At 39.8% G+C, this 27,316-nt stretch overlaps 1 protein-coding gene across 1 annotated transcript in view; it reads left to right on the forward strand.

Annotated features, from left to right (window-relative positions):
• Nucleotides 1-27,316, forward strand: part of dym (dymeclin) — a 48,289-nt gene that overhangs the window by 17,743 nt on the left and 3,230 nt on the right. The window contains exons 9-16 of the mRNA XM_017407602.3: nucleotides 713-898; nucleotides 1,046-1,224; nucleotides 2,633-2,758; nucleotides 2,884-2,997; nucleotides 3,135-3,229; nucleotides 6,212-6,311; nucleotides 18,205-18,387; nucleotides 21,414-21,527. Coding sequence (XP_017263091.1) covers nucleotides 713-898; nucleotides 1,046-1,224; nucleotides 2,633-2,758; nucleotides 2,884-2,997; nucleotides 3,135-3,229; nucleotides 6,212-6,311; nucleotides 18,205-18,387; nucleotides 21,414-21,527 — 1,097 coding nt within the window. The remainder of the gene's footprint in view (nucleotides 1-712; nucleotides 899-1,045; nucleotides 1,225-2,632; nucleotides 2,759-2,883; nucleotides 2,998-3,134; nucleotides 3,230-6,211; nucleotides 6,312-18,204; nucleotides 18,388-21,413; nucleotides 21,528-27,316) is intronic.

The raw sequence follows: 27,316 nt of genomic DNA on the forward strand, positions 1-27,316 counted from the left end.
CGCTTTCTGCTTTGAAGCGTAGGATTCACATTGACCATCACTGGTAACAAACTGCTGCCTGATTCAGTCCTCAGTGGAAAATGCCCAACTTACTTTGTTCCAGATGCAGCTTAGAAAACCAGTGAGATTTTCTGATTGTTGTGCTCTGTAACCATGTTAACTATTGTTAGTAATACAAGCCAATAACAATGTGTTATCTGCGTTCTGTGCATGCAAACACTACAGCAAGAGGTTTCTCGATAGAGATAGTACTGAACTGTATTATGTGTACAACTGATTTAATTAAATATAAACCAACAGATGTGGAAAAAGAGAAACTTATGACTGCATCTGTCACCACTTTTCATGAGTTAGGCAGCCATTTTGGACTTTGAGGTAAGGGTTGGTGAGGAATCTTTGGCCATCTGAGTTGGAATTCCAACTTCCAGAATATACCATAAATGTCAAGCCTTTGTCTGATTTGTTGGTTACCGACACTTTGGTGGAATGAAGAGTTTGAATTACGAACTTTTTGCATTTTGCATTGATACAATGACAATAAAGCTATTCTGTTATATCTTAATAAAATGTTATAGACCGATGTCATTCACATAGAAGGATGCTGATTGTTTATTACCATTTATGGCAGTATTAGGTTAGTGTTTATCACAGGTTTTGTTTAAATTATTTGAATAAAAAGCACAGAAATCATGAAAAATCCCTCTCCTTCCAGGTGGTCTGTGGAGTGTCTTCACTCTGGGTGGAGCTGGCAGCAAAGCTGGGACAGACCAGGAAAACAACCCCTTACCTTTATCCAATCAGAGTCTTCTGTTACTGCTGGTATTAACCAATCTAACAGATGGGCCCGACTGGCCTAACCCCTACCGCCAGGCTATTACTTGTTTCAGAAACACACAAGGTAATGAGAGTACCGTAGGCATATAGAACATTTTATTCCATTGTTTATGATTGAGACTTTTATTTACAATGTATGTGTGACTTGAGCCAGATGTAACTAAAGAAGTGTTGGTAGTAAACCTCCCAATATTTGCCCTTTTTCATGTAGACACGTCGTCGCTGCCTGTGGATCAGCCTCACAGCTTCCAGATCAATTTCAACAGTCTGTATACAGCTCTATGCGAGCAGCAGCGCTCTGACCAAGCCACGTTACTGCTTTACACTCTGCTCCACCAGAACGCCAACCTGAAGACGTACATCCTGTCAAGAACTGACATGGATAATCTGGTGGGTGGGAAAATTATAAAGGGACTCTGATTTCATTTTTCCTGTCCCAACCAGGCATTTTCAAAAAGAAAGAAGCAAAAAAAGCGCTGTAAACAAAAAATCAATCCTGGTGTGGCTGGGTCGTGGTTAATAAAATCCATTATGTAGTCTTTCAAATAATGCATCGGCATGGCCATGAAGTGGTTTGACATAGCTGTGTGCTGTGACAGATGGTGCTTTTTTTCTGTCCATGTGGGATAGAGTGAGTTATTTCTCGTAGAAGCATGGATGTAAGGAGACGTTTAGCAAATAAAAGTCAATTCTTGGACACATATTCAAGAATGTTGGACTCACAAATGATTAGCTTGGATGAAATGTAAAGGTAGGTACTCCAGCTAAAAAAATGACACAGAAAACCACAAAAGAAGCCAGTAGTTTTCAGACATGGAAGAAACAACCCTAATATACGCCCATAATCTGAATCTGCATCTCCAGTCAATTCTTTGACTTGTTTTCTTTCAAGTCGCATCATTAACAGATTTAGATTTAGTTAAATAGGTTGGAGCCAAACCTACTTTTATTTAAAGTTCGATTTCCAAGCCTTTCTTTTAACATTGGCTTCTTTTTATTCAATCATTGTACTTTATCATTTTCATGGTTTGTATTTGATATATTTAATATAAGCCAGTCAATTGTGACTCATGAATCATTCAAGCCAAAAAGAAGCCTGAACTCCTGAAAAGATTTTGTCTTGTATTTATAAATAAGAAGTTCTTTTTTTTTTTAGAAAATTTGACAACTGGAAGACAAACTAAAAAGTAGTAGGCCTAAAACCCTAGGTACAAAAGGTTAACAGTGTCTAAAAGGAGTAACAAAAAATAAAATGAGAGAGAAACGTCAAGGTTTTAGCTTATAGTCATTTAAGAATCACATTTTTGGTTTAAAAATACATTTATTTATGTACTTTTTATTTTTTTTTGCTTGTCAGATGTTTATCTTGTTTGTTTTTTTAAAGATATAATTGATGAAATTGGACTAACACTGTGCAGTCTGCAAGTAACAAAACACCTAAAGATACAACTTAAAATTGGTCTCTTGCTAGGTTGTCTTTTATCTAGATACACATCACTGGTTCACGATTCACAAGTCAGTATGAAGTAGCTTTAAGAACAACTCTGAAAATGATCAGGATCAAGAAATGGACTAAAAATGTGTGGGAGAACAAAAAAAAAGGCCAATTTCTTTAAACAAACTTTAAAGAAGATTCAGAAAGTCTGGAAAAAACAAATTAAAGACCAGTTTAAAAGATTACAAAAGAGTCTGGTAAATTTACACAAATTGCGAATAAAAATGTAATTGCTGTGATAAACAGACGGGTACTGTATGCTGAGCTCTTTCTCCTGTTTTTTCTCCCCCATTTACCTCTCAGGTGTTGCCCATCCTTGAGATCCTTTACCACGTAGAGGAGAGAAATTCTCATCACGTCTACATGGCCCTCATTATTCTGCTCATTCTTACAGAGGACGACGCCTTCAATCGCTCCATCCACGAGGTGGTACGTAGACAGCTCGGCTCCCGTGTGCGGAGCCATTCATTATGTCCAGCCACTGTGACTCTTGTCAATCATTCCTGACATGTTCAGCAGACACATGTCACTTAGTGTCCCACTGTCTCTCACAGGTGCTGAAGAACATTTTTTGGTACTCGGAGAGGTCCCTGACAGAGATCTCACTCGGCAGCTTGCTCATTCTGGTCGTCATCCGCACCATCCAGTTCAACATGACACGGACCAGGGTAAAACGAGCACACATTCACGCAAATGAGACATCCGTTCTGAAGAACACGGTCATAAATTGGTAGTTACGTCAGTCAGTAATATTCTTATGCAGCTTCCTTTTGTTGTGTTTCTGCTTTCATGCATCGTCTTTTAGGACAAGTATCTCCACACCAACTGCCTTGCTGCACTTGCCAACATGTCTGCCCAGTTCCGATGTCTCCACCAGTATGCTGCCCAGCGCATCATCAGGTAAGGACGTACTGAGAGTTACAGATGTCAGAGCAAATTAACCGGAGCAGATGGGTGAATACGTTGAGCGTTATTTTTCAGTACAGCATATGTTATCGTATATAAACATATTTTATAACAACCAAAGAGTTGAGGTAAAGACTGAAAGCTAAATCTGACACTTAAATGGGATCTTCAGTAATCTGAATCAGGATTTTATCCTCCTTTTTGGTCTCTTATTCAAACTTCATATGACTCGTTCAGATAGTTTTCTCGTAGTCCATCCTATGTGTCATTCCATTTAAATATGTAATAAAGGTAGTTATTGCCAAAGGATAAAATTATGGGACACTAATGTGTGTTTTTGCCTCATCTTGAATTATACCTCCCACAGTATCTACTGTACTACTACACCATGATGCAACACAAAGAGAAAAATGGTGCTTGAAAACTTTGTGGAAACACCAGTGGGTGTCAGGTCACTTCCCCAGTCAGGCTTACTTTTAGACATCATGCGTTTAAATTATAATAATAAGCAGTTTATAAGGCTTGGTTCTTCAGCTTGTGCAGCAAGAAAAAGGCCAAAATGTGTGTGTGTGTGTGTGGAGGGGGGGGGGGGGAACAGCTTCTGTTTAAAAAATGCATGCTGTATACAGATATCGATTGTTACAGTAATCTGACTGAGGCTGCAAACTCTGAGCGTTGAGGAGAACGTTATGCAACACGAAGGAATCTGAGGGGGGGGAAAAAAAGTTTGACCCAAAAGGAGACTGAGGAGAGGAACGAGATCCAAACAGCAAACATAGACACACACAGAAACATCCAGCCATTCATGTGTGTTTAACTCCAGGCACACGGGAAGAAATTGTTCCTTCCTCAAAGACGTGTGCACATTCAGAATCTTCTTATCTCGCTGCTGTTGTTTCTCTCCGTATCTGTGACTCTGGCGTGCTCTTCTGTCCAGTAGTCATGCAGAGCAACTGACTCTCTGTCTGATGATGATAATGATGATGACTATGATGGCCTGGGCTGGGCTCAACTAGCTGGCTCCCAGCAAGATAAAGGGAATTTCCTGCCAGGAATTTCCGAATGTCAGCCTAGCTGCACTGAACTCGGCCCCTCAGCTGACTCTCAGAGAGGATTGTAGCTTGTTATTTACAGACAGCCTCCCCATCGCCTCTACCAACTTCTTTATTACTGTTTAATGTTCATCCTCGCTCTCCAACGTCGTTTAGTTTCTTCTGCGCTGCGACTCTTATCTGTCGCTCACACAGAAGGTCAAAATAGTCCCCATTTTTTAATGTGGGGCTCAAGCGAAATGGTTTAAGGAGCCCATATTTTCTGGCTCAGAATTTCATTTTAATGGTTTACTAGAATAATTTAAAACACTTTAAAATGTTTTATTGCTTAATAGTGTTTAAATCTTTCTGTTATAAAGGTTTTACTTCCAAAATGCCCCGTTTGCTCTGTTTGGACAGGGAATACAGGTGCTCAGTCTTTAAGGAAAGCTAGACTGGCAACCAAAGAATCCTAATGCTAATGTGATGGGGAGAAGTGACAGATTTCCCAAAATGCACCTTAAAAGACACATTTTAAGGAGAGCAGATCGTGTGTGGAGATAGGCATTTCAAGCAAAAAGGCTAGTTGAAAATCTGCAATTATTTTTTTATGTAGTAAAATGAATTAAATTAAAACAACAAACAGTAGGTGTCTATAAAAAAACAACTGTTTACTAAAATAAACTAAAACCTCTCATTTTAGGTCAACATTGGATACAAAAATACACGATGCAAGGCTGAAGAAAACATGATTTTTATTTTTTTTTATTTTTGGTGTCTAACGTTTTTGTTTGTTGTAAGCAAACTGTTCACGCTCAAGGTCAAAATTATATTATTTTTATATTTTTTGAAATGTTATGAATGCACCTTTTATACCTGCTGTTCTGCATTCATAAGATCTTTGATTTCATTTCAGAGTTTGAGTTTCCTTCAAAACAGTAACACGAATAAAAGCTTTACAAGGCTTGTTTTTTTATAAAATTGAAATTATCCAGTTTTGGAAGTCCAGATAGGAGAGGATTCTCTGAACTTCTAGAAAACAGGGCAACGTTATATCTGTAGCGTTTTGTGCGTGACCTCGTCTGTCACTGCTCTTGCTCCCTGACTGACTGTGGGACGATACCAGCGCTGTGCAGATCCTTTGAATCTGTTTCATGGACTGTGTCAGTCACTGCCTCAGCATAGATTACAGATGGGACGGGCCAGCTGGTCACACTGTGTTACTGTGTTAAGATCCCAGGTGGATCCTGGTTGGTGGTCTTTCAGCTGAAGTGGGAAAAAAAACAACTGAAAATGGAGAACAGATCTTTCAGTACTTTCTGAGATTAGGGCTTTTGCAGTTAAATTAGAGTCTCCATGCAGACTTTAACATGCAGTAGCTGCTCTAAAACCTTCATTTGGATGTTTATTATGGATCCAGAATGCTGCAGGATTTTATAAGTGTTTTCAGGACTGATAAACGAGAATCTTAGGACACTGTAAATAATAATAAAAAAGAAAGAACATGAATAGTTTATTATTTAAAGGGAAATCTTTTTTTTTTTTTTAAATAAAAAAAGAAATAATTAAACCCTAAACTGAAGCAGCCACTTGTACAAATACTGAAAGTCTGTGAGGAGAATTTAGCCTTTATTTTTTGTAACTGGGAGTATTTAAAGTCTTAGGCTAATTTCTGGATTATTTTTGATTTTTTCAATACTTCTAAAAAGCTTCATTTAGAAGTCAAAACAATTATCTGCCTTTAAATGGATGTTTTCTTTACCTTGAGAAGCATTTCATAAATGCCACTATTTCTTTTAAAACATTGTATGAGTGTATTTATTTACAACATACTGCATGCGGTGTGACAACTGTATTTGGATTTTGTTTTAGCTTTTCACAAGAATCTATTATCTGTCGCTGGAGTTCTCAGTTTTCTCCCTTTTTCTTTGTTTTTTCCTTTCAGTTTATTTGCTTTGCTTTCTAAAAAGCACAACAAGGTTTTGGAGCAGGCAACACAATCTTTAAGGGGCAGACAGGGAGACAACACAGCCCTGCCAGACTATGTGAGTAAAACACACACACACACACACAAACATGTACTCAGTGTGCAGTAAGGCTAATAATAGCTGCCAAATTATGTCTGTATGGATAAAAACAGGATTTTGACACAAGCATTTGTGAAATTTTAATAAGTGTGAGGTTGCATTCATCTGCTTTCGAAGCCAAATTAGTTTTAAGTTTAGCACTAACATTATATTTAAAAATAATAATAATACAAAGACTGTGAGCACATGACACAAATTCAAATAAACTTTATCTGTGGAAAACAGATCCCAGTAAACAGATTCTGCTCTTCTCCAGAACTGAGTCACACGTTTGATTTTTTTTATTTTTTTTAAATTTTGTGACGCATCTTTTTTTTTCAATTTAAAAGAAAAACTTAGCAGTTTCCCAAACATGCAGTTGGATGAGTTACAGTATTTGTAGGGCAAACAAAAGTCTTTGGAAAAAAAAAAAACCAAAACAGTTAAATAAAACGGCAGCAGACTTCACAGTAAACCAGCTCCTCTCTAATGTATTTTGTCTCCAGCTACTGTTGTGCTTGGCACATTTACTAAGTAAACTATTTATGAATGATTAGAGTTAGCCACGTGCGACGCCAGGTGTGGAAGCTACTTCCAGCTCACAGACAGCAATAAGCTGTATAAACAGCAAGGCAGAGCAGGAAGAAGGTTGCACTACTTTGATCACCGCTCGTCTTTCTACTGGGGCAGCACAGAGCTGATCTCAATGAGCAGACAGATGTCTTCACACTGAAACCCTCATGTTTGTGCTCATATACTGGCTTGATGCTGTATATTGTAGAAAAAGTCATATGACTTATTCTCTTTCAAATTCTCTCTCTCTTGAAAGTGTCAAAAATGATATCTACTTATTGTACTAGGTCAGTGTACTATAGTATGGATTGCTGCTGCACATCTTTTTATGGAAGCATTTTAGTTTACTTCAAATGTCAAATCATTGGCATTAGTTCTTTGAGAAACCCACAATATTTTGCAAGAACTTGCACATGAAGCAACTATTGTGGCATTTAATAGCAAAATACTTAAATAATCACTGAGTGACTCCATACGGTAACATCATCTGTACATCTCACCATTAGCCACAACAGATGAGAACATTCTGTCAACTATTGACAGATATAATTGGATTTGCGATCAGGTTTGTTCGCCTGCCTCTCTGCTCATCTCATTTTTATTTGCACGGACCTAGTTGTCTGTACATGAACATATTTGTGGATATGTGTTTGCTAAATGTCTTTAACTTCAAGTGCTCCTTCAGCTGTGTAGTGACTGTCTGATGAGGCCTCCTTATCTCCTCACGCACATAAACTCATAGAGAAAGCATAAAATTCATTTAGGCAGCTTTGTTTGAAAGCCTCATTCCTTTAGAGCTTATTTCAATCCTTGTTTATTATTATTTACATCCATTAATGCTCTCTACAGATGTCTGAAAATGGAACAGAAAAGTATTTTCGCTGTTACCGAATGAACGTATTTGTTCAGCCGGCTCTTCCGTGGAAAAAAACCCCAAAGCAGACCATGAAGCAGGAAGTCTCAGTCCTGTTGTCACCCACACAACAACACTCCTGCATTAGTCAGAAATTTAGAGCTGTTGCTCAAGGGCATGTGCCGAATTTTCAGCATATTTCATGGGAATTTTTGCAAAGGTTTTCTTTTCCTTGAGAAGTGTCTGACACACCGTCTGGGTCACAGACTTTTTAGGACGGAGCTGATCGACTTTTCCGATACAGCTGTTATCCTTCAGCATAGACTACACTAACCATATGTGGCATTGGTTCCCATGTCTGCTATCCACATCGAGAGGCAGACTTTGAGCTTTATTGACATCTCTTGATGAAAAGGAACATGCTGTATCGTTCGCCTTCGGAGCGTTTGCACACACTTAACACAAGTTGACTTCAAGTGTGTCTTGGACAGCAGATGAGTTTTATGGGAGTTCAAACAGGACAAACAGCTTCTCACCATATTTCTGGGAAACATCTCAGTCCCTAGTTTTTTCAGTAGATCTGTTGTGCCTTCAAGAAATACAATACAATTTTAGCTATGTTCTTTTAAACTATAGTTATTATAGTTCCTGATGTACACCTTTTGAACCACCTCCTTTAACTATATGCTGGGACAATTCAGACTAATCGCTTGTCCTAAATTAAAGTGAAATGCTTTTGTTTCACTACATCTGTAACTGTATCCATCTGGGGCATAAAGCTAACACACTAACCAGTATTTTGCCCCGTGTAGTGTTGTTTTCATAACCCTGATGTTCTGTTTTCAGACTTTGTGGATTACACACGTCTTGCCTCGCGAAGCAAACGCATCCTAGTAGGATTCGTGAGAGATCACCAGAGGATTCATCTTTGCCAGGCTCTAGGCTGTCCGTTTCTGACAAGAAGCTTAAAAAATTCAGATCAATCAGCGTCCTGCGCTGACAGCTGCAGCACAGGTTGAAGTTTGACAGGCAAACAACAATAGCAGCTCTTGCGGATGTAGATGAATTTTACAAAAGAATGGTTAGAGGGGTGTTTTTTTTTTTCCACGGTTTTTCAGATCGTTGAACCCATAAACTGTTCCCCAGATTGGAAGCAAAAGCACAGTGCTCTTAATGTTCATAGTGAAATTTTTTTTTAAAATATACAGATTACAGTGACTTGTTGTTACTTTTGGCCATTAGTTCTAATCATAGTTTCATATATGTCTTTAAAACCTTATGCACATTGTTTCCGGACCTTTCTAATGACCTCATGCTCTGGCTAAGGTTTATCGTTAGTTTAACTAATGTGACATCTGACAGAAGCGCTGCTGTCTCATTACGCCGACTCCTTTCTTTCCTCCATCCCTGCTTCTTCTCATCTCCCGGTAGTGGATGTGAATAATTGAAAACAGCCCGTCCTAGGCTTGTTTACAAAGCCACACCTAGGCTTGAGAGGTGTGGAAGTTTTAGGGATCTATGGAGAGTGATAAAGCGGGTCAAAATGTGAGGGGGGAAAAGAACAATTGAAAAAGGAGAAGCTGGCAGCCAGAGAGGAGAGGAAAGGATTGGAGGAAGGTTCGGGGTGGGTGTAAATGTGTTTTTGTGACAGGCATCTGGAAACAATGTAATTTGGCCAAGCCTGGCTCTGCGGAGAGAACTAATGTTTGTTTAATGTGGGCTTGTCCAGGACATGTAATTGCTCTCTTTACGAGGGAGAGACTGAGAGGAGGATATGAAAAAACATCGCCAAACGCTCTGAGCTGTGGGTTAAAGCTGGGCGCATTCTGCTCGGGTCTGATCTCTTTCCTCCCTCTCAGTGTCTGCGTCTCGGTCTCTGTCTCTTACATGTACACACTCTGAACACACACACACACACCCGTCCCTGAAATGTGTTTGCGTTGCTGTATCTGGATAGTGTCTGGAAAGAACGAGTGAAAGGTTAGGGCCTCTTGAGCCCTTCAGAGAACATCTAGAAGCTCTCAGTCCAAGCAAAGGAGCTCTCACGAGGCGCAGCGTTTGTTCTCTGTAGTTGTTGGACCTTAAAGTTTTTTTTTATGTCTTCTGAAATATGTTTAGTGGAAGACTCACTGCGCATGTACATACAAGCAGACGTTAAAATAAAGAAGTATGTGCTGCGTTGGACTGCGCTGCATTGTGTTTCACTGTTTATACTCCCAGCCAGTCATAATGGTTATGTTACTTGTCTGCCTCTTTGTCTGTTTACTGTTGCACATTTCTGGGAAGAGACTACAAGCACATAGACACAAACACACACCGCCTGAAGCATGTTGGACCACCCTGCCTGTGTGTTTACGTGTCCTGGTTGAGTCACAATCTGTGATCTCTTTTTAATAGCCGGGGTTGACGCATGCGTTAGCTTTGTAGCACCATTCCACTCGTTTAAGGAGAAAAGCCAGAGGATACATCAGCAGATAATAAACATTATGCCTTCTGCTTATTGTCAAAGCTTTCAGGAATTTGCCACTTTTCTCCGAGGTGACGCAGTTATTTTTCAGAATTCGCTGTCATCCATTAAAGTTGCATCAGCCTGTAGATGAGCAGAAGTGGTTCAAAGTTAGTCACAATGCAAACTCTGATATAAATAGTTTGCATTTAATGTTTGTTCTGAAAATAGTTTTTCTTCTGAAGTGACCTCCAGCAGATCTCTGCTTGTTTGTAATTTCCCTCTGCCTTGTGTTTACACCATCAGGTGACTTAGACATACTTTTACCAGTAAATGTTATTTACTTCTACAGTAATCATATTTTTTAGACCTAACTTAATGGTATGTTCACACAAAATTGTTTTGCCTTGCCGTCTTACTACGTTTGTCATTTTTGTTCAAAAGTTAGACAAAAATTAGCATTTCAATTTAATCAAACACATTTATGGCGTTTAACATTTAAATAATATATGGTATTTGTCAATAGTTACAGCTAATACTGGTTAGATTTATATTAGAATGAATTTTTGAACAGTTGCTGACCTTTTTGTTAGTTTGCACTCCTAATTTATCTTCTCACTATATTCTTTTGTAAAGTTACTTGAAATTGCCTGTGCTTAGATTAGCTTTTTTGAGCTTTTAAATCTGAATCAGTCAAATGTGGCAGTGTTTTTACCTGCCTTTATTCCCACTTCTATCTTTGTACATTCAAGCCAACTGTGGTAACCTATAATGCTCAAAGATGGAGATCAAATGTCTCCCTTCATCTGTTGTGTACCTGAAAGTAGAAAATAATTAATTAAAAGGTGACTGTTTTATTATCTTGTCAGATTTCAAATGTTGTTGTTTTTTTTGAAGTTGAACCCTTACTCCCACCAGCCCGATGTACATTAATGACGTCAGGGCTTCTAGTCATTCTGAAAATGAAAAAAATAACAGAACAAAGATCACGAAAGAGATTAAGAAGGTAAAAGGCATCAGGACATTTCAAGCCCTCGGTGTACTTCCCCGCAGGTGAGATTCCTCACTTGGTCTGTTTGCACAGAAATGGAACAAAATTTGCTTCAGTCAGAGTGAGATGGAGTTGCAAATTCTGCAAGTTTACGAGTATCAGAGCATTAACTCGAATGCACAAACCACTTGATTGGCATCACTACATCACACCCTCAAGCCATAATACAGATTTATCCTTTTCGTGTATAAATCGTTGCAGCTCGGTTACTATCTCGCTTGATGGCTGTAACAGTGACAGGTTGACCTCAACCCCCCACAACATCTCAGTCTTTTTTTATAAATCACAACACAACAGGAAGAAGGCATCTCAGGCTTGACAGTGTTTGAAAGAGGTTAGTGACATGACATGGATTACATGTTGAAGTTTGTGTTTAAAGAAGAACTATTAAGTAAGAAAAATAAAAACTTTTTCTTTTGAAGCAGATGTATGAAAACTCAGTGGGTTTTTTTTTTTAAATGTTGACAGAACAAGAACAAAGTCAACCAACAGACATGCTAACACACAAAAAAAACCTAGAAAAGTGTCATGTTTGCATCTTCAGCTGGTAAAAAAATACGAAAACTGTTGGTTAAAAAAACAAACCCTTAAAATCCTTTTATTGTCTGTAAATGCAAACTCTCCTCTCTCTTCACTCAAACAGTGGTTAAGATGATTCTCACTTGTTTTTTTTTCTGTTTTTGTCACCAGAATTTAAGCTCAATATAGTGTTGACCTCTGCTGAAGACAGATTGCAAATCGTAATTAGGTAAATATTTATAACTTAGAGGAAATCAGACTCAAGCAATGTCCAAGCTTTAATAACCCTTTATTGACAATAAATGATTATTTAAGAAATGTAACCGAATAATTAAAAATACCAGCATTTTTTAAAACCAACAAACTGGCTTGTGGACATCTTTCTACATATAAAATACCTGTCATCCTTGTAAAACCTCCGGTGTGGTTTTCTGCATCGATTCTTGAGCAGTAGGAGTGTGATCCCTGCAGGCGGTGTTGCTCCGTCTGTGGTTCTAATGATTATCTGTTTCCAAATGATCATTAGAGCAGCCCTGCTGTGTCCTGCTCTTTTCAAGATTGAGACACAGCAAGCCGAGCACGACTCATTTCTGATCAATTAGTACTGCCCACCTTTTCTGCTGCATCTGTTGGCGTCGTCATTTTTTATCTTTATTACACATGTAATCATTAACGTTGCTACCGTTTTCTCCCCCGTTCCCCACCCAAGGCACCTTGTTGTCGTCGAGCCTCCAGCCAACTGTTGCACTTGTAAAAAAAAAAAAAAACGGATAATAAGACGTCTCCTTGCAAATATGCTCGACCTTCCCTCCACAGACGTTGACTCAGATCCTCTTAAACAGATCCTAGACCCAGAATGGGAAGCTACGCTGATGATGCTGCGGTTTCAGACGCCAGACGCTGTCTTTTGGCTCATCATCTGAGTCTGCGCAACAAAGGATGATTTGTGCATCGTGTGTGAGACTATGGGGCAATGAGAGGCTGACCTGGGCACAGTGCTCTACAGAATGGCGCGATTATGACTTAGCTGTGGAGCCATAATACGCGTCAGACAATGACCCATTTAAAAGAAAAAAAAAACTTTCAAAAGACTGGGCAGGCAGCAGCTACTCAGCCTGTCTGATCCTTTCTGCCTGTCTATGTGGCAGCTTTTTCTCTGTGTATTTTCCACCACCTCTCAGCTTTTTTTTTTCTCATGACTTCTTTGGTTATGGTAACCTAATCTGTCCATTTTCAACAGAACAATTAACATTTTTTGATTTTTATCGTATCTGACTCTTAAAATATTTGTCTTGCTATTTGTCTATATTTATCTTTATCAGGGCTCTTTCGTAATATGTCTGGTTTGTCTACCCTGCAACAGCTTGTGATGAGCGCAGCCAGCCAGGGAATCGCTAAGCTATTGGTTTAATGATGCCAGCTCCTACTTTATCGGGATTTAGACGTCTGTCTGTAAACACTCTGTCCACACACACACACACAAACATTTGCATACAGACATGCAGGGTCATGATAGAAAACACACAAACATTGATTGCGTCGGCAGACGCTGTGATAACAACCATCAGACAGTAAGCAAAGGTCAGATGCACCTGCAGACTTAACACGTTTGGGCCCAGCTTGTTGGCGCATTAGCAGCAGAATCACATGGACAGAAAAGCACACACAGTTTTCTGGTGAAATCTGTTTAAATGGTGAAACAGGACAGGATCGTTGAGATTAATTATCCCGCTTATTTCTGAGGACCGTGTTTCTCTGGGCTGCGTGTGATTGTGACTAAATGGCAATGCAGCCAGGTTGGAAGCTTTCCCATGAATGTGGGAGAAAGGGCAGGAAAAGAAGAAAATCACAAATAAAGGGGGCGAGGGGAGCTAAAAACAGAGCAGCTGTGATGGCGTTGTTTAGTCAGCCAGAGACGTCAGGTGTTTTCTGAAAGTTCAAGGTTACGATTTTGGGGGGGAACAAACAAGTGCAGCAGAACAGCTTTGAAAAGTGGAAGAGAGGCAGGAGCAGCCAACATGTTTAAATCCTGTCTGGGTTTCAAGTAGACCACAGACCTCTTAATCTCATCCTCTTGACAAACATACACGCAGGGCCAGGCAGACGTCTAGCTAGCCTATTTTCATGTGACCTGAATTCCCCAGTGTGGCATTTTTTTCCCCTGCCAGACTAATCTCATTAAGCTGGGTGCTGAGCTAGAGAACAAACACACAAGGCATCCCTCACTCCTACTCTGCCTTCCTCTCCTGCTTCTGTCTCCTCCTCACAGTGTTCGCAGTCTCCATCAACTCCCCCTCCTCGACTCTCATTTTGTACGTTCCCATTTTTGTCGCTGTCTTCATTTCTTCTGCCTCCTCTTCCTCCTACTCGGTTGTCTCCCATATGTGTCCCTGCTTTCTGTCTAATTATGGCCTGCCACTGCAGAACAGAGGAAAGCAGGTCTAGCTAGGCAGTGGAGTCGCGGAGGGAGAGCCTCCTCTGCCTCCAGACATACAATCAGTCCTCATTATTACTGGCTCTCCTTCCTTCCCCCTGCCTCTTCATGTCTGCATCTGAAACCTCCATGAACTTGTCAAAATCAATGCAAGAAACTATTGCATTCCTGTTGCAAGCCCGGTTCACCGTTTACGCACAAAATGATGCTCTTATTTACAATAATTCTCATTCAGTGGCTAATTTTGAAGGATTGAAAGTTTGTGTCCTTGTGCGTGAGTAAAAAAAAAAAAAAAAAAAAGGAAAAACAAGCAGCGTTGCAAGTGAAGTTATTTATAAGATAAGGACTAGTTTCCAAACAGGGCAGGGAAGATGGAAAATAAAATGCTACCACATGCTGCTCTGTTACAGATGGATAGCCCAGATTGGAGGTGGAATCTCTGGTCTCAATCAGCTTGTAGTGGCAGTCCTGCCCGGTTCCTGTTTTGAATGTTCGTGAAAGTCTCAGTCAAAACAAGTCATCGTCAGAACAATGTTTTTCGTGAAAATGCGTCCCTAATTATAAGTTATATTTTAAAATGTGTCACATAGTTCGGAGGAGCCAATGTTTTATTCAACCACACTCAGCTTGTTTAGCCCCCCCTTTTTTGTATTAAATTTCAGAGGAATTTCATTTGTGCCAAAGGAATACAGCTACTCTCATTAAAATGTAGTCCTATGGAAACCCAGAGGAAGTTAAAGCTGGTGAATGCTGTCTAAGTTGAGACTTCATATAAATAAAAGATTCAAGTTTTCAGATATACTGGCTGACATGGACATTGAAACATTGTATGCAGGTTTGATGTTGCTACATTATTGGTACACTAGTATTTTAATGTCTTAATCCTTGTTGCATTTGTTTAATTTCTGACCTTATTTTCCTTTAGGATTAGAAGCTATAATCTCCACCTTTGCATGAGCAGGAGAGTCGTATCTATTATTCTTCCACCTTCCATAGATCTCAGGTGTGAATAATTAATACGCTGTCGACCGAAGCCAGTATAGCGGCGTCAGTTTTACATCGAACCACCGTCATGGCTTCCCGAGACACTTGACTCCTAATCATAGTGGCGTACATTTATACCTCTAACCACTTAAAGACATAAACAGTTGTTGTTTACCTCCTTCTAACTAAACAGATCCAGGATCAGCACCGAGACCTGTCACACAATGTTTGTTCTGTTCAGCCGACCATTAGACTGATTTCATGAAAACTCCACTGCATTAAGCTAAGCTGCTTTGAACGCTCTTAACTCCTGTGATCTCGTAGTCTGTGTTTTGTCATCTCAGCTTCTTCTTAGCCATTTGACCAGCCAACCTTTTAACTCTAAACATCCCAAGGTACAGTTGATACCATGTGCAGATTTAGGCCAGCACAGGGCGCTCGGCGTCGCACGATAGGATTCTTAAGCAGCTCGTGGTGCATTTTGTTCAAACTCTTTTGGCAAAATTTTGTGGCACGTTTAATTATTTTGCTTATCGTTGTATTTGTAGTTCGGTTTGAAACCGTCATCTTCCAGTTGTGTGATGAGTAATGACATTGTTGGTCAATAACAACTAGGAACTAATCATCACCTCTTCAGTTGCATTTCCCAGTTCATACTCATTTGTTGTCCGTTTTAATCTCTTTCAACAATATTCATTTTCCCACGGTCTTTGCATTTTTCTTGCTGTGTGCACCACCATGGTAAACGCCAGACGGGACCTTATCTTGTCACGGTGGCGTCTGTCTGGCTTGTGGAGACATTGTTATGAATACAGTAACTAAAGGACAAGATAGAATCTTTTTTCCTCAATCATGGGTTCTTCTTTTAGAGCAAATTGAATAGATTCCCATTTAAGATTAAAGCTGTTTTCCTAAGGCTAATTAAATCTACCTGTTTGTTAGTTTTTGATGCCACATATTTTTGGGGTTAATGGTTTTTGTTGAACCAACAAACTGACAATGATAAAGTCATTATTCAGGGTGATATTACTGCGTTACTGTTTTTGTCTGCATGTCAGTTTGATTGAAAATTGCAAGTTGAATTTAGAAAACAAGAACAACAAAAGCCGTTCTATCAACCTCCATATAAAAATGGTCGGAACGTGATTTAAGAATATTGTTTTTCATGGGTGAAGTCCATGCCTAAAAGAAAATAAATTGGCATGTAAAACGGAGGCATTTCCTCCTTGTTCAAAAATGTTTCTTTACCTGCAGAAATCTAGTTCTGCTCTGACTCTCTTTGCTGACAGATCTGTTAACAAAAATAAACGAGCTCGCCTTTGAAAGCAAGCCCATCTCAAGTGATCGCGTTCTTCAAAAAGAACCTCAAAGCTACTTATAAGTGGAACTGAAGTCATTTTTTGTAAATCAGTGATGTGTGTCGCCAGATGCTGTGAAAACTTTGTAAATGTGCAGCTAAAGTGCACGCGTTTTTAAGGTGTGCAACTAGATTAGCTAAGATCACAGTGCTGCGTCTCAGTCGGGTTAATATCAGAACGTTGTAAATGTAGCCTCAATTAGAAACGTTACACTCTTTTTCTTTCAGATCAGGCTTCATCAGGATGACTGATTAGAATGCTGCGTTACTGAAAGGAGTCGTTTATTTTACCTCGGCATTAACAATTTAAAGCCCAGCATACTTTGAAGGAATGGACATCGCCTACCGCCTTTCACAACCGACTTGTATCCATTTAGATCAACCCTTGAAAATAACCATTTGCTTATTCTTATGCAATATGTCACTCTATCTGTTGTGAATGACCCTCAGCTGCTACCGCATCCAACTTTAGCTCACTGTCTTTATAATGGACTGAGTTATAGCCGTTTTTGTGTTGGTTAATGTCGATTATCTGTGGTGGCCATCTTGAATTGGATTGGCTCTAAAACCTAATCAGCTGCAGATGTATTTCCAGTGATTTACGGCAAGTTTGATCTAAATCCATTTAGTGGTTCATGAGATATTTTGGTAACAGACAAACACACACACACGGGCAAAACCTTTAACACCTGCCTTAATCTTAAGGCGGCAGGTGAACACAAAGCTGAACACAAGTGGTAAAAGTGGCCAAATATTTAAATATATTTAAACTGACACAAATCTCACATCTTGTAAAAAAAAGTCCAAGATCTGCACTAAGCGACACAGGAAAGTTTAGTTTTATTTGTGGGTTAAATAAATGATTTAGTTGAGCAAATTAATGCCTTCATCATGTCTGGGTGACGCATGTGATGACGTTCTGAATGGAACGAGGAGAATACATTTAACTAGAAAGTGTTCAAAGGCAATAAAATATATCAGGTCCTCTAAATATCACCCTTTAACGAGGGATTAGGTCTCGAGTTATTTTACATACAGGACTTGTTTGGAAATTCAGAAGTTTATTATGTGTGGTGAAAGAAAATGTCTGCCACATGACTCCTGTTGCTCCATTTTCAAATTGCTGGACCTTTTCAAGATGTCAAATGGTTTCTTAACACATCCTCTCATAACTAAATCATACGGTTACCTGCAAGTGTCTGCTGTTTTCAGCCTTGCGGTGTATTTTTTTGCTGACATACATTCTGATTCAGAAACTTTGGTACTGTTTCTGCTTTGCCTTGTGATTTTTGACTTTATTTAAAGAGCTTTGTAATTAATGCCATCATGTCAGAATTACTTCATGTGTTTGTCTCCCGTGTGTTCTCATCAGCCTCTTTTCCTGAGCAGTCATCTGTCATTAGTGACAGTTGTCACTGCCCTGAGAGGAAACTTACTGTGACAAGACCTGACCTGCAGCTTATAAGATCACCTCTCTGTTCTTACCTAAGACTTACCGTGCTTCTTAGCTGACATTCCTCCTCCTTTATCTTCATCCTCCTTTCCTTCCCTGCCCCCTCCCGTCCACCATAAGACAATCGTTTAAAGATAAAATAATAAGTGAAACCGGTGTAATGGGAAACCAATTAACCTTTTCCATCCTCCCTCTCCCCCAGGCCCAGGACCTGAATGTGATTGAGGAGGTGATCCGCATGATGCTGGAAATCATCAACTCCTGCCTGTGCAACTCTCTGCACCACAATCCCAACCTGGTGTACGCGCTGCTTTACAAGCGGGAGCTCTTCGAGCAGTTCAGGATGCACCCGTCCTTCCAGGACATCATGCAGAACCTTGACACGGTCAGTCACCCCAAAATATCGGAGGCGAATAAAAAGAAACTTGAACATCGAAGCACCCGTCTTCCTGGCATTGGCTGAATTGCTGAAATGATCGCATAGATCAGGGCCACATAGATTTTCCCTCAATGTCATTCGTTTCTGCTGGGTATAAAGTTCAAAACGCCTGATTGGCCTGAAACAGATGCATCATTAGCAAGGAGCCTGCAGCATGTAGGGCCTTGTGAAAGCAAGTAGTATCAATGAATTAATCAGCCGCCTTGTGTCAAAATACTTAGTCTCAATATTATTGAAAAGCGTAGGTTCGGTGGAGAGTGAGAGCTATGAGAAAGTTGTCATTTTAAAACCTGTATGTAAATAAGGAAGAAAAACTTTAGTGTGTATGTGCGGAGGGTGTAAGTTGCTGGATGCACCGCCATGGGGTTTGCTTGTTATCCATAAGCATGAGGGAGGCGTGCTAGCTCGAAACCCTTGAATAAGACAACCTCCCCGAGGCTATTCTCTGAAGCTTTTCCCGCGTTTGCAAATCAATGTGTGCGAGCACGAGATCCAGGATGAGAGGCTGCTTCTCTGCTATTTTAAATTAACCCCATATGAGAGGCCTTCAGAGTTAATGAAAAGATTAGTATTAGGCAGACGTCGACGCTGACTACACCCATGCTGCCAGTGTGCGTGTTTGAATTCTCCAAAGCAACTGTTGAGTGTGAGCAAAGAAAACACTGCCTAGAGATGCTTTTTTTTTTTTTTTGCTCTTAGGTTGACAAAAAAGGGAGCATTAAAAAGAATTAGTAATACATAGGACTTTTTAATTTTCTAACATCAAATATTTCTCCGGGGAGGAATGTAGCACAGCTTTGGAAACACAAAACGGGCTTTCCTTGATTTCTTGTTTGAGAATAAACCCAGAGGGCATCGTTTTTTGAGGGTTTTTTTTCTAAGTGAATAAAAAAAAAAGCTCAAATACTGTACTGGATTTGTAATTCATTCCCTTTGACTAAAAGCAGCTTTCACCCAGTTTTGCATTTAACCTTTTACCCTCATTTTTTGCAGCCGTCTTCACTCACTTCTATTAAAAGTAAATTGTATCTGTAGCGCTGCTGTGTGTGGAGTCACTTTCAGTGAGATGTGTTGTTGCTAGGAAACATGACAACCTTTGTGTTTAATTTAATTGTCTTTTGTCAGAAGCATCAAAATGTTGTCTGAAATCCAACACGTCAAAACATGAGCAGCAGTGAATTAACAGAGATTTCTTTGACACCGAATGTTAGCAACTTGGAACGATAATCGAACTTATTGTTTACAAAGTTCGACTCTTAGACATGAGGTCATGTGTCCTCGTGTTGTTTCGTTCTCAGATCTTTGTACTGTAAATGTATTGGGTGTGGCTGTTGAAATATTGATGTGATGATTTCAAACTGTCAAAAAGCTTCATTATTGGACTGGGAGTTGACATAAAATCACTGTGATCAATGAACCAAATGTGGCTTTTATAAACAGAAGCAGAGCTGAATTTTAGGGCCAAAACTTTTTTTTTATCATTACATTATTTGTATATTTACAAGAACTGAATATTTTAACACAAGATTTTACTCAAATGAAGCTTTTTCTTTCAACTTCAACAAGTTACAATCACAATTTTGTACATTTTAACAACTTTTTTACACATGTACAGTACTTACTAATACAAATGTGTCGGAGAAAGTCCAACATGTGTATAAAGTGGGTTTATTATAAGTGACTTAACATAAAAAAAAGAGTTCCTTTTTAAAGTTTTTTTTAATGTAGTATTGTTTCTTCCTGTTTTAAGTCTAAGCTTAAGTCTTAATCTCACTGGGCTGCAACTGTTGGCAACGAGTTGCTAGAAAAATAAACAAATTTTCACTTGAAATCACACTGAATTTGTACTTAATGACACGTTTGCATGCGTAAAAAAATGCCTGCGAATGATGTGCAGCCTGATGTTTTAGTCACAAAACATCACGCTTTTAATAAAAATAATAAGGATCTTAATTTTGTCTTATTTTCATTGCAATTTATTCACTTTTTTTCCCCAGTCCTTCACAGTTTGGTTTTATAGGTCACCAAATCCTCCCAAAGTTGTCTCACTTATCTTGAACTTTCTGACTGAACTAAATTGAGTCCCAGACACCTGTGACAAGTCTGTGAGAACAAAATAAGTTTGTAGTTCTTTTTTTTTTGTTGTTGTTGTTGTTTAACATGTTCAAAATTTCTGCAGCATAAGAGTGACGCCCTGTAAAACACGCTAGGAAATTGAGAATCCTTGCAAATGTTTTGAGACATTTTAGAAGCTCCATCACAAATGCTGTTCAGTTTGCAGCTAAAGGTTGCATCCCAGTGTTTTGATTAAACAGAAGCAATAACTGATCTCCTCATCTTAAGTCCTTTTTTATATATTAAAAAAAACTGCATTAAAAGGTTTGTTGACTTGGAAACAACAGGATTTTGGTCATTTCAACGCAGGTCACTGTTTGGTTCATGTTTGTCGCAGCTTCATTCATTCATACCCACACAAAAGCTGCTGGACACACACACACACAAAGTGTACTATTCATATGAGAGTAGGCTCCACATCAAGTAGTGATGTAGTGCTACAACACTAAATGAGATCATGTCAGTGACAATTTATAGGTTGCTGTCCAGGTGGTGTGACGAATGAGTCCTAAAGGCTTCTCATTCGAGTAAACACAATAAAGAACATTTAGCTTGATTGTGTTGGTTCCTTTGGCTCAGTGGATATTAAGAAAATGCTAAGGTCGTGCACTTATTATTGACAAGAAAACCCACAGGGTTAGAATCACTCGGCAGTGTTTCTGTTTATTTAATAAATGACGTGAAAAGCTGATCATTTCCTCTGTTCCGGCTGTTAAAAAAATAAACTGTAAAACACTAAATCTTATGTCTGGATGCTCAGAACTATTTTGAAAAATTACTGACACAATGCAAACCACAAGACAAAACTATGTTTTGCAAGCCTCTGATTGTCTGTTTCCTGTTTTTGTCAACTTCAGGTGATTGGATTCTTCAGTCAGCGTCTGGAGCAGGCTGGAAGTGACCTGTCAGTTGAAAGGGTTCAGGAGGTCATCATGAAAGGAGCCCAGGCCCTGCCGAAGGACAGGCTAAAGGTAACCTGCGCACACAGTAGGACTCGAGATAACATGGGACGCTGCAGAGATGAGTAATGGTGAAACCAAAGGCTTTCCAGTGATAAAAGAAGGAGCAGTAGATGTGTAAAAACTGAATGTCAAAGAAAAGAAATGTCAAAGGTTCAATATGTGGGATGTTTGCAGGGTAAAGCCAGTATCTGACTGTTGGAGACAGCTTGGTGACTCAAACTTGTGAGGAAAAAGGGAAATTTTCAGTCAGAGTCTCTGAACTCTGGGTGTTTGCAACCAGCAAGCCAATTGGTTGTGTTTCGAGTGACCAATTTTGGAAAATCGTGGCTTATTTTTGTCCGCAGAGTTTTCAAAACTGTATTTTAGGCCATGAAAGTTATTTTGTTGTTCATCTCTGTTACAAATTGTACCCACCTTGGCAGTCACTCCCATATTTATGATTCAATCCACTGAAGTGCACTGTAGAAGTGAAGATAAACAGATTTGGACTACTTTTTAATTATTATTTATCATCAGCGTGGTTAGACCTGGACAGACTGGTTAGACTGGCTGCTGTATTGGGTGTTTTGGAGAGCTGGTGTCAAAATAGAACTGCTGCTCTAGATTTTACAAAAAACTAAACTGAAGAGAGCACAAGATGTGTTTGAGGCACCCACGACAACTCTGCTAGCATGTTGAGAGAAAATTTGTCACACAAGTCTTGTTTTGAACATGTTCAAAATTCGACTGGCAAGACTGCGGGTCACACTTATCAAGACATTTTGGAGAGTTCCTTGTTAATACAAACTAGTTGTAGCCCAGTGAGATGTGGGCTTGAGTGGAGGAAAAAAGGAGGAGGATTTTGCCTGGACAGATGAACGGGGCGAGGTACTGGTTGGGAATATGGATTGCGTCAAGGAACGGATCAAAGCAGCTCCCGAGACTAAAGACAAAGGGCTAAAAGCCTGATTCTCATTAACATTAATGCTTGTCTTCACTCCATCTCTGCTGGTCTGCTACAAGCCAACATGTAATGACATTTCAAGGAGATGCGATGGGGGAGCTGGGGGGGCACTTTGTCATGGACACATAGGATTCGGGGGAAGGGGGCGGGCGGGGACATAAATCTGCCACCGCGCCTCGTTACGCTTTACTCCTGGCGGGTTCGCTAACCCCTCCCCTCCCAAAGCTCCTCCATTAATCAGTGAGGGGAATATGTAACCAGGGGTGTCCACACACCACTCCCCCACCAGCGCAGAGGCCTTTAATTGCATGTTTCATCATGTGTTTCATGTTCCATGCTTGGCGGCTGGCTGCAAGGCATTTGTCTGGCTAGCTGATGTGGAAGAGGGATGGCGCGTGGCCGTGCGTCTGTGTGCGTTCGCTGTCAGCACCTCGAAGCGCTAATGTTGCAATCGACAATAAAGACTAGAATTACACATGGAGCCATGCACATAGCCCCGCCGTGTCTTTCACATGCACCTGTAACGCACCCATGCAGCCAGCTTGAATGCACGTGTGTGGTGCATGTGGGTTTCTAATTGACCTTTTAGATTTTTTTTGTGTCATTGTTTTTGACACAGTGACAGCGTGCAGGTCCACAAGCACGCAGCGAGTTAGTGCTGAGTGCTGCTGAGTTTTACATCGACTCTCCAACCATCTGAAAGCTTTCCTGCTCCGCTGGGTGACGTGAAGCAAAAAGAAATATCTGGGCAATGTCTCCTTTGGGAGAAGTCCGTGCCGTCTGATGGTACTATCACTCAAACAAACAGCTGCCTCTCCTCCACTCACGTTCCTTCGTCTTATGAGCTCATCCTGCTATTCAGCCCGCAATCTAAAAATCCATATGTTAAATTAACATTGTGCGGGATCACCAATGAGTCGATAATTACTCTGAAAAAGCTGCATTTATGTCTCAATCAGTTGTGCCTTTAAAGAAAAAGAAAGAGTTCTTTAAATGTTTGGGGTCCTCTTCAAATAAAAAAAAAGCAAAACGAGTTTAAGCATGTTGTTTATCTTGGTTTGTTATTCAGTCGTAAAGTTACTCCATTCTGTTCTAATTTCTTCTACTAATTAGGCATGGTTTGTATGGTTTTATTACTTTACAGTAATAAAAGCAAGTTTAACTAAATTAAAGGAATGCATTTCACCCAAAGTTTTAAACAAAGATAATCTTGTTCTGTTAAACAATGACAGAGTTCTGTCCGTTTTTGTTTAAATCTTGAAAATAACTTACCTGAAGCTGCAGGTAAGGTAATATCTTCCCTGATCTGTGAGCGCTCGGCATATCTGCTGGTGATGCTTCTCAGCTACTACCACACCAAATTTCAGCTCAATATCCGTAAAAATTAAGGCCACTGGTTTTCATTCATGTGCATGGTGCAGATATCCTAAGCCTAAAATGTGGACTCACTGTGGTCGTATATAATATTAGCTTTTGTTGTGAGAAGAGTTAATGCAGGCCTGATAGCAAACAGCTGGAAAAGTGAATGTTTTTGCACTTTTTTGTCATAAATCATGCTCGTCTTATTTGAGCTAAAAGGTAATAAAAAAAAAGTAGTTATTTCCCTTGGTTTGATAAAAATCAGTGTGGACAGAGAGAGTTTCTGAAAACCCCTAGGCATATTTAATTTTATAAAGTGTATTTTGTAATCTTAGCCATGACACACATGAATTTTTCTCCCTGCAAACCATTTAATGTGAAGAGCTGACAGCTGTTAAATAACCCATTTTGTTTAGACTCGACAGGAACATAATCGACTTTGAGACTACTACAGAGGAACAGTTCCCTCGAAAGAAATAAAACATTGGGACAAAGATGGAGACATGCAAATTTTGGGAAGCGGGTGTAAATGCCCCAGAGGTGACCCTTGTTGCCTCATCACTCATCTGTCTGCCTCTCAGTCTTTGTGTCGTTTCAGGTCGAGCTGTGTTTGTGTGCAGCGTGTTGTTTCGCCCGCCCAGCTGAAATCCGCTTTTATTAAGCGGCGAAAGCGTACAGACTCTTCGGCTCTTTGTGAGAGGACGGAGGTGGGGGTGGTGGTGGTGTGCGTGTGTGTGTGCGTGTGTGTGTGTGTGTGTGGGGGGGGGGCTTTACCAGCTGTTACTCAGTAGCTGTGTCTTCATAAGTCTGATAGCTGCTTTCCACACACACTGACAAGTCTGTTATTTTTTGGGCAGAAAAATCTGAAAACCGGGGGGTTAAGACGGCATCCTCGTGTTTCTAAATAAATTTGTCTTAACTGATATGACTCCTCTCAGATCTAACTCTGTGTACTTGTGCTCATTTTATGTTCTGTTGGCTAGAAGCACTGAGATCCTCGTGTTACATTCAACCAATCCAGGAAAAAAAAAAATCAACCATCTCCCTTGGTTTCAGAAGCTGAACCCTTCTGATTCCTTTAATGATAGGAGCATTTCAATTGTTTCCAGCATTTCTCTTTCCAAATGCGCCGTATTTTAAACCAAATGATTTAGACTCGGCGTTTTGTCAAACGCTAGTACGTCCGTGGAAGTATTTTGAAATATTACCTTTCGGTGTTTGTGCGTTCCAAGTTCATATTTGCTCTGCATTCTTTTCTGTCTGGCTGAGCTCTGACAGCGCAGCAGTAAGCAGAGGAGAAAAAAGGGAACACGGAGTCCTGAGCGGAGATACGAGGCCAGCCAGTCAGTCTGTGTTCAGGGGCGAGGGCCTGACCCAACAGGACCTACGCTAACTGATATGATCCCAAGCCAAGTGGGCCCAGACAGAACAGACTGAGAACAAAACAGGGGAGGGGAGGGAGACCAACAGAGAGCCCAGAGAGGAAATCACTGTGGAGACAGAATAAGGGATGGAGATAATATTAATCATGGGATGTGGCACACTGGAGATGCTGTGCTTATTTTTCTTCCCTCCTTCAGAAAGCACTCAAGTCTGGAAGGGATGTTGTTTTGCTGTGAGGCATGTACTGATATCTAAGATTTCCTGTAGCACAAAATCCCCTGGTGGTTCTGTCCATTACAGAAGAAAGAGGGGAAAAAATGGTGGCCAGTGTGATTCACGGATCATTTTTCTATTTTCTCTTTATAGAAGAAGCAGTCGGATGTGGGTGGGGGTCTTGATATTTCTCCTGTATAATTCTTTTTTTTCGTTTCACAATTAGAAACTTGGTTAGGGAAAAAAACAATTTTGATGAAAAGATGTTTGTTTTAGGAGTCAAACATTTATCATTTTACCTACTTTTAAGTCGTTTAGAAACTTGTAAGACGGGTTAGTTAACTGGCACCTCTTCTCGGTTACAGATTTTTAAAAGTGCAGTTCGAACACTTCAACAAATGGGATGTTTAACTTCCATGATGAGATGTTACAACGTCTTTGCTCCCAGCCAGGAAAAAGTTTGGCACACACGTAAAAAACCACAACCTCCTGTTGAGGAAAAAGAAATAAATGTTTGTATTGAACTTTGGTCACGCTATTTTGATGGTTTCTACAACTTGACTTCAGGCGTGATGTCTCCAACTCCAGTGTTTGCAGCTGAAAGTAATACTGCTGTAACTTTGGAGGACGAATAAGTCAAACCAACATCAAGAACCTGCACAAACAACTTGGTCTTTGTTTTGTTTGCTGTCATCTCAAATGTTTGGAGGGGATTAAAAAGAAACACTAATTGCGAAAAACAAATGTAACTGGCATCTATGCCCGTGAAAGACGACACAAATCCAGTAAAAAAGGGGATGTTAGTATATGTATGATAGGTGATCCTGAATGGGAATGTTGGTTAAATTGTAAGCAAAACTGCTGTTGTTTTGCAGTTTTTTGGTAAAGCCTAACAAAGCTGGTTTGTCCTAGATGGTGAATCTATTTCTTGTACAGCCATTATAGGAGATCTCACTCATTCTCACTCATTCTTCTTGGGCAGATGAAATATTGTAAACTGGTCGAGGAAGATAAAACGTTAACGTCCTCGGGCAGCTCAGATGATGCATTTTACACCAGAAAAACCAAAGGCTAAGAAGCTTCTGACATTACCTGCCTGCTAGAAGAAAAAAAGTAGAAGGGTCTTATTTTAATTACCGACAAGAGTGTTGTCAGACTTTCTTATAATTATGGATAAAATCTGAAGCACACATTCCCTGATTAAAAACTGAACTATATCTTGAATTCCAAAATGATTTCTCAGTATCAGCTGTTTTAGTTTTTATTAACTGTATTAAAGTAAAAAACTGTTACTTGATGTTTATGCGTTGCTCGACAATAATCTTTGTGATGTAATATTTTGCTCCATTCAGGAAGCGAAGGCCACTTTATTTTTGCCTTTGTTGTAACAGCTTAAAAAATGATTTGAGGTTGTCCTCTTGCGACACTTGTTCTTCAAATAAATGATCCGTTTTTGCTGCAGTGTTACCAGTGTTAAGTTTGCGTATTAATCAGGCTGTATTTAATTTCCTAATGCTCCGTGATCGAAAGACGTTAATACGGCGCATGTTGACAGAATGTTGACACAGCTGCGTTTGCTGATTGATGCTTTAATTATCGTAATCAGCAAATTAGCATAACTGTTTCAGATTCATACGTTACGATATGTATAACTGGACGTTAATGTCCTCACAGACCTTCTGCTATGGTATGCTAAAGCTTGTAAATCATTTAGCCTGCTAAATAAATAGGATTTCCATTTTAAAAAGAATCGGTAAGAACAAATGTTCAACCTCTAAGCTGACGTGGAAAAGCGAGACGTGTTGAGTAACCCTCACCATTGCTGTCACAAGAACATTCGATGAGCTGGAAGGCTACGACACAAGTCACCTACACACAAATACCAGGCAGATAATACAGC

Source organism: Kryptolebias marmoratus, linkage group LG14, assembly GCF_001649575.2.
Source record: "Kryptolebias marmoratus isolate JLee-2015 linkage group LG14, ASM164957v2, whole genome shotgun sequence".
NCBI classification, from domain to species: domain Eukaryota; kingdom Metazoa; phylum Chordata; class Actinopteri; order Cyprinodontiformes; family Rivulidae; genus Kryptolebias; species Kryptolebias marmoratus.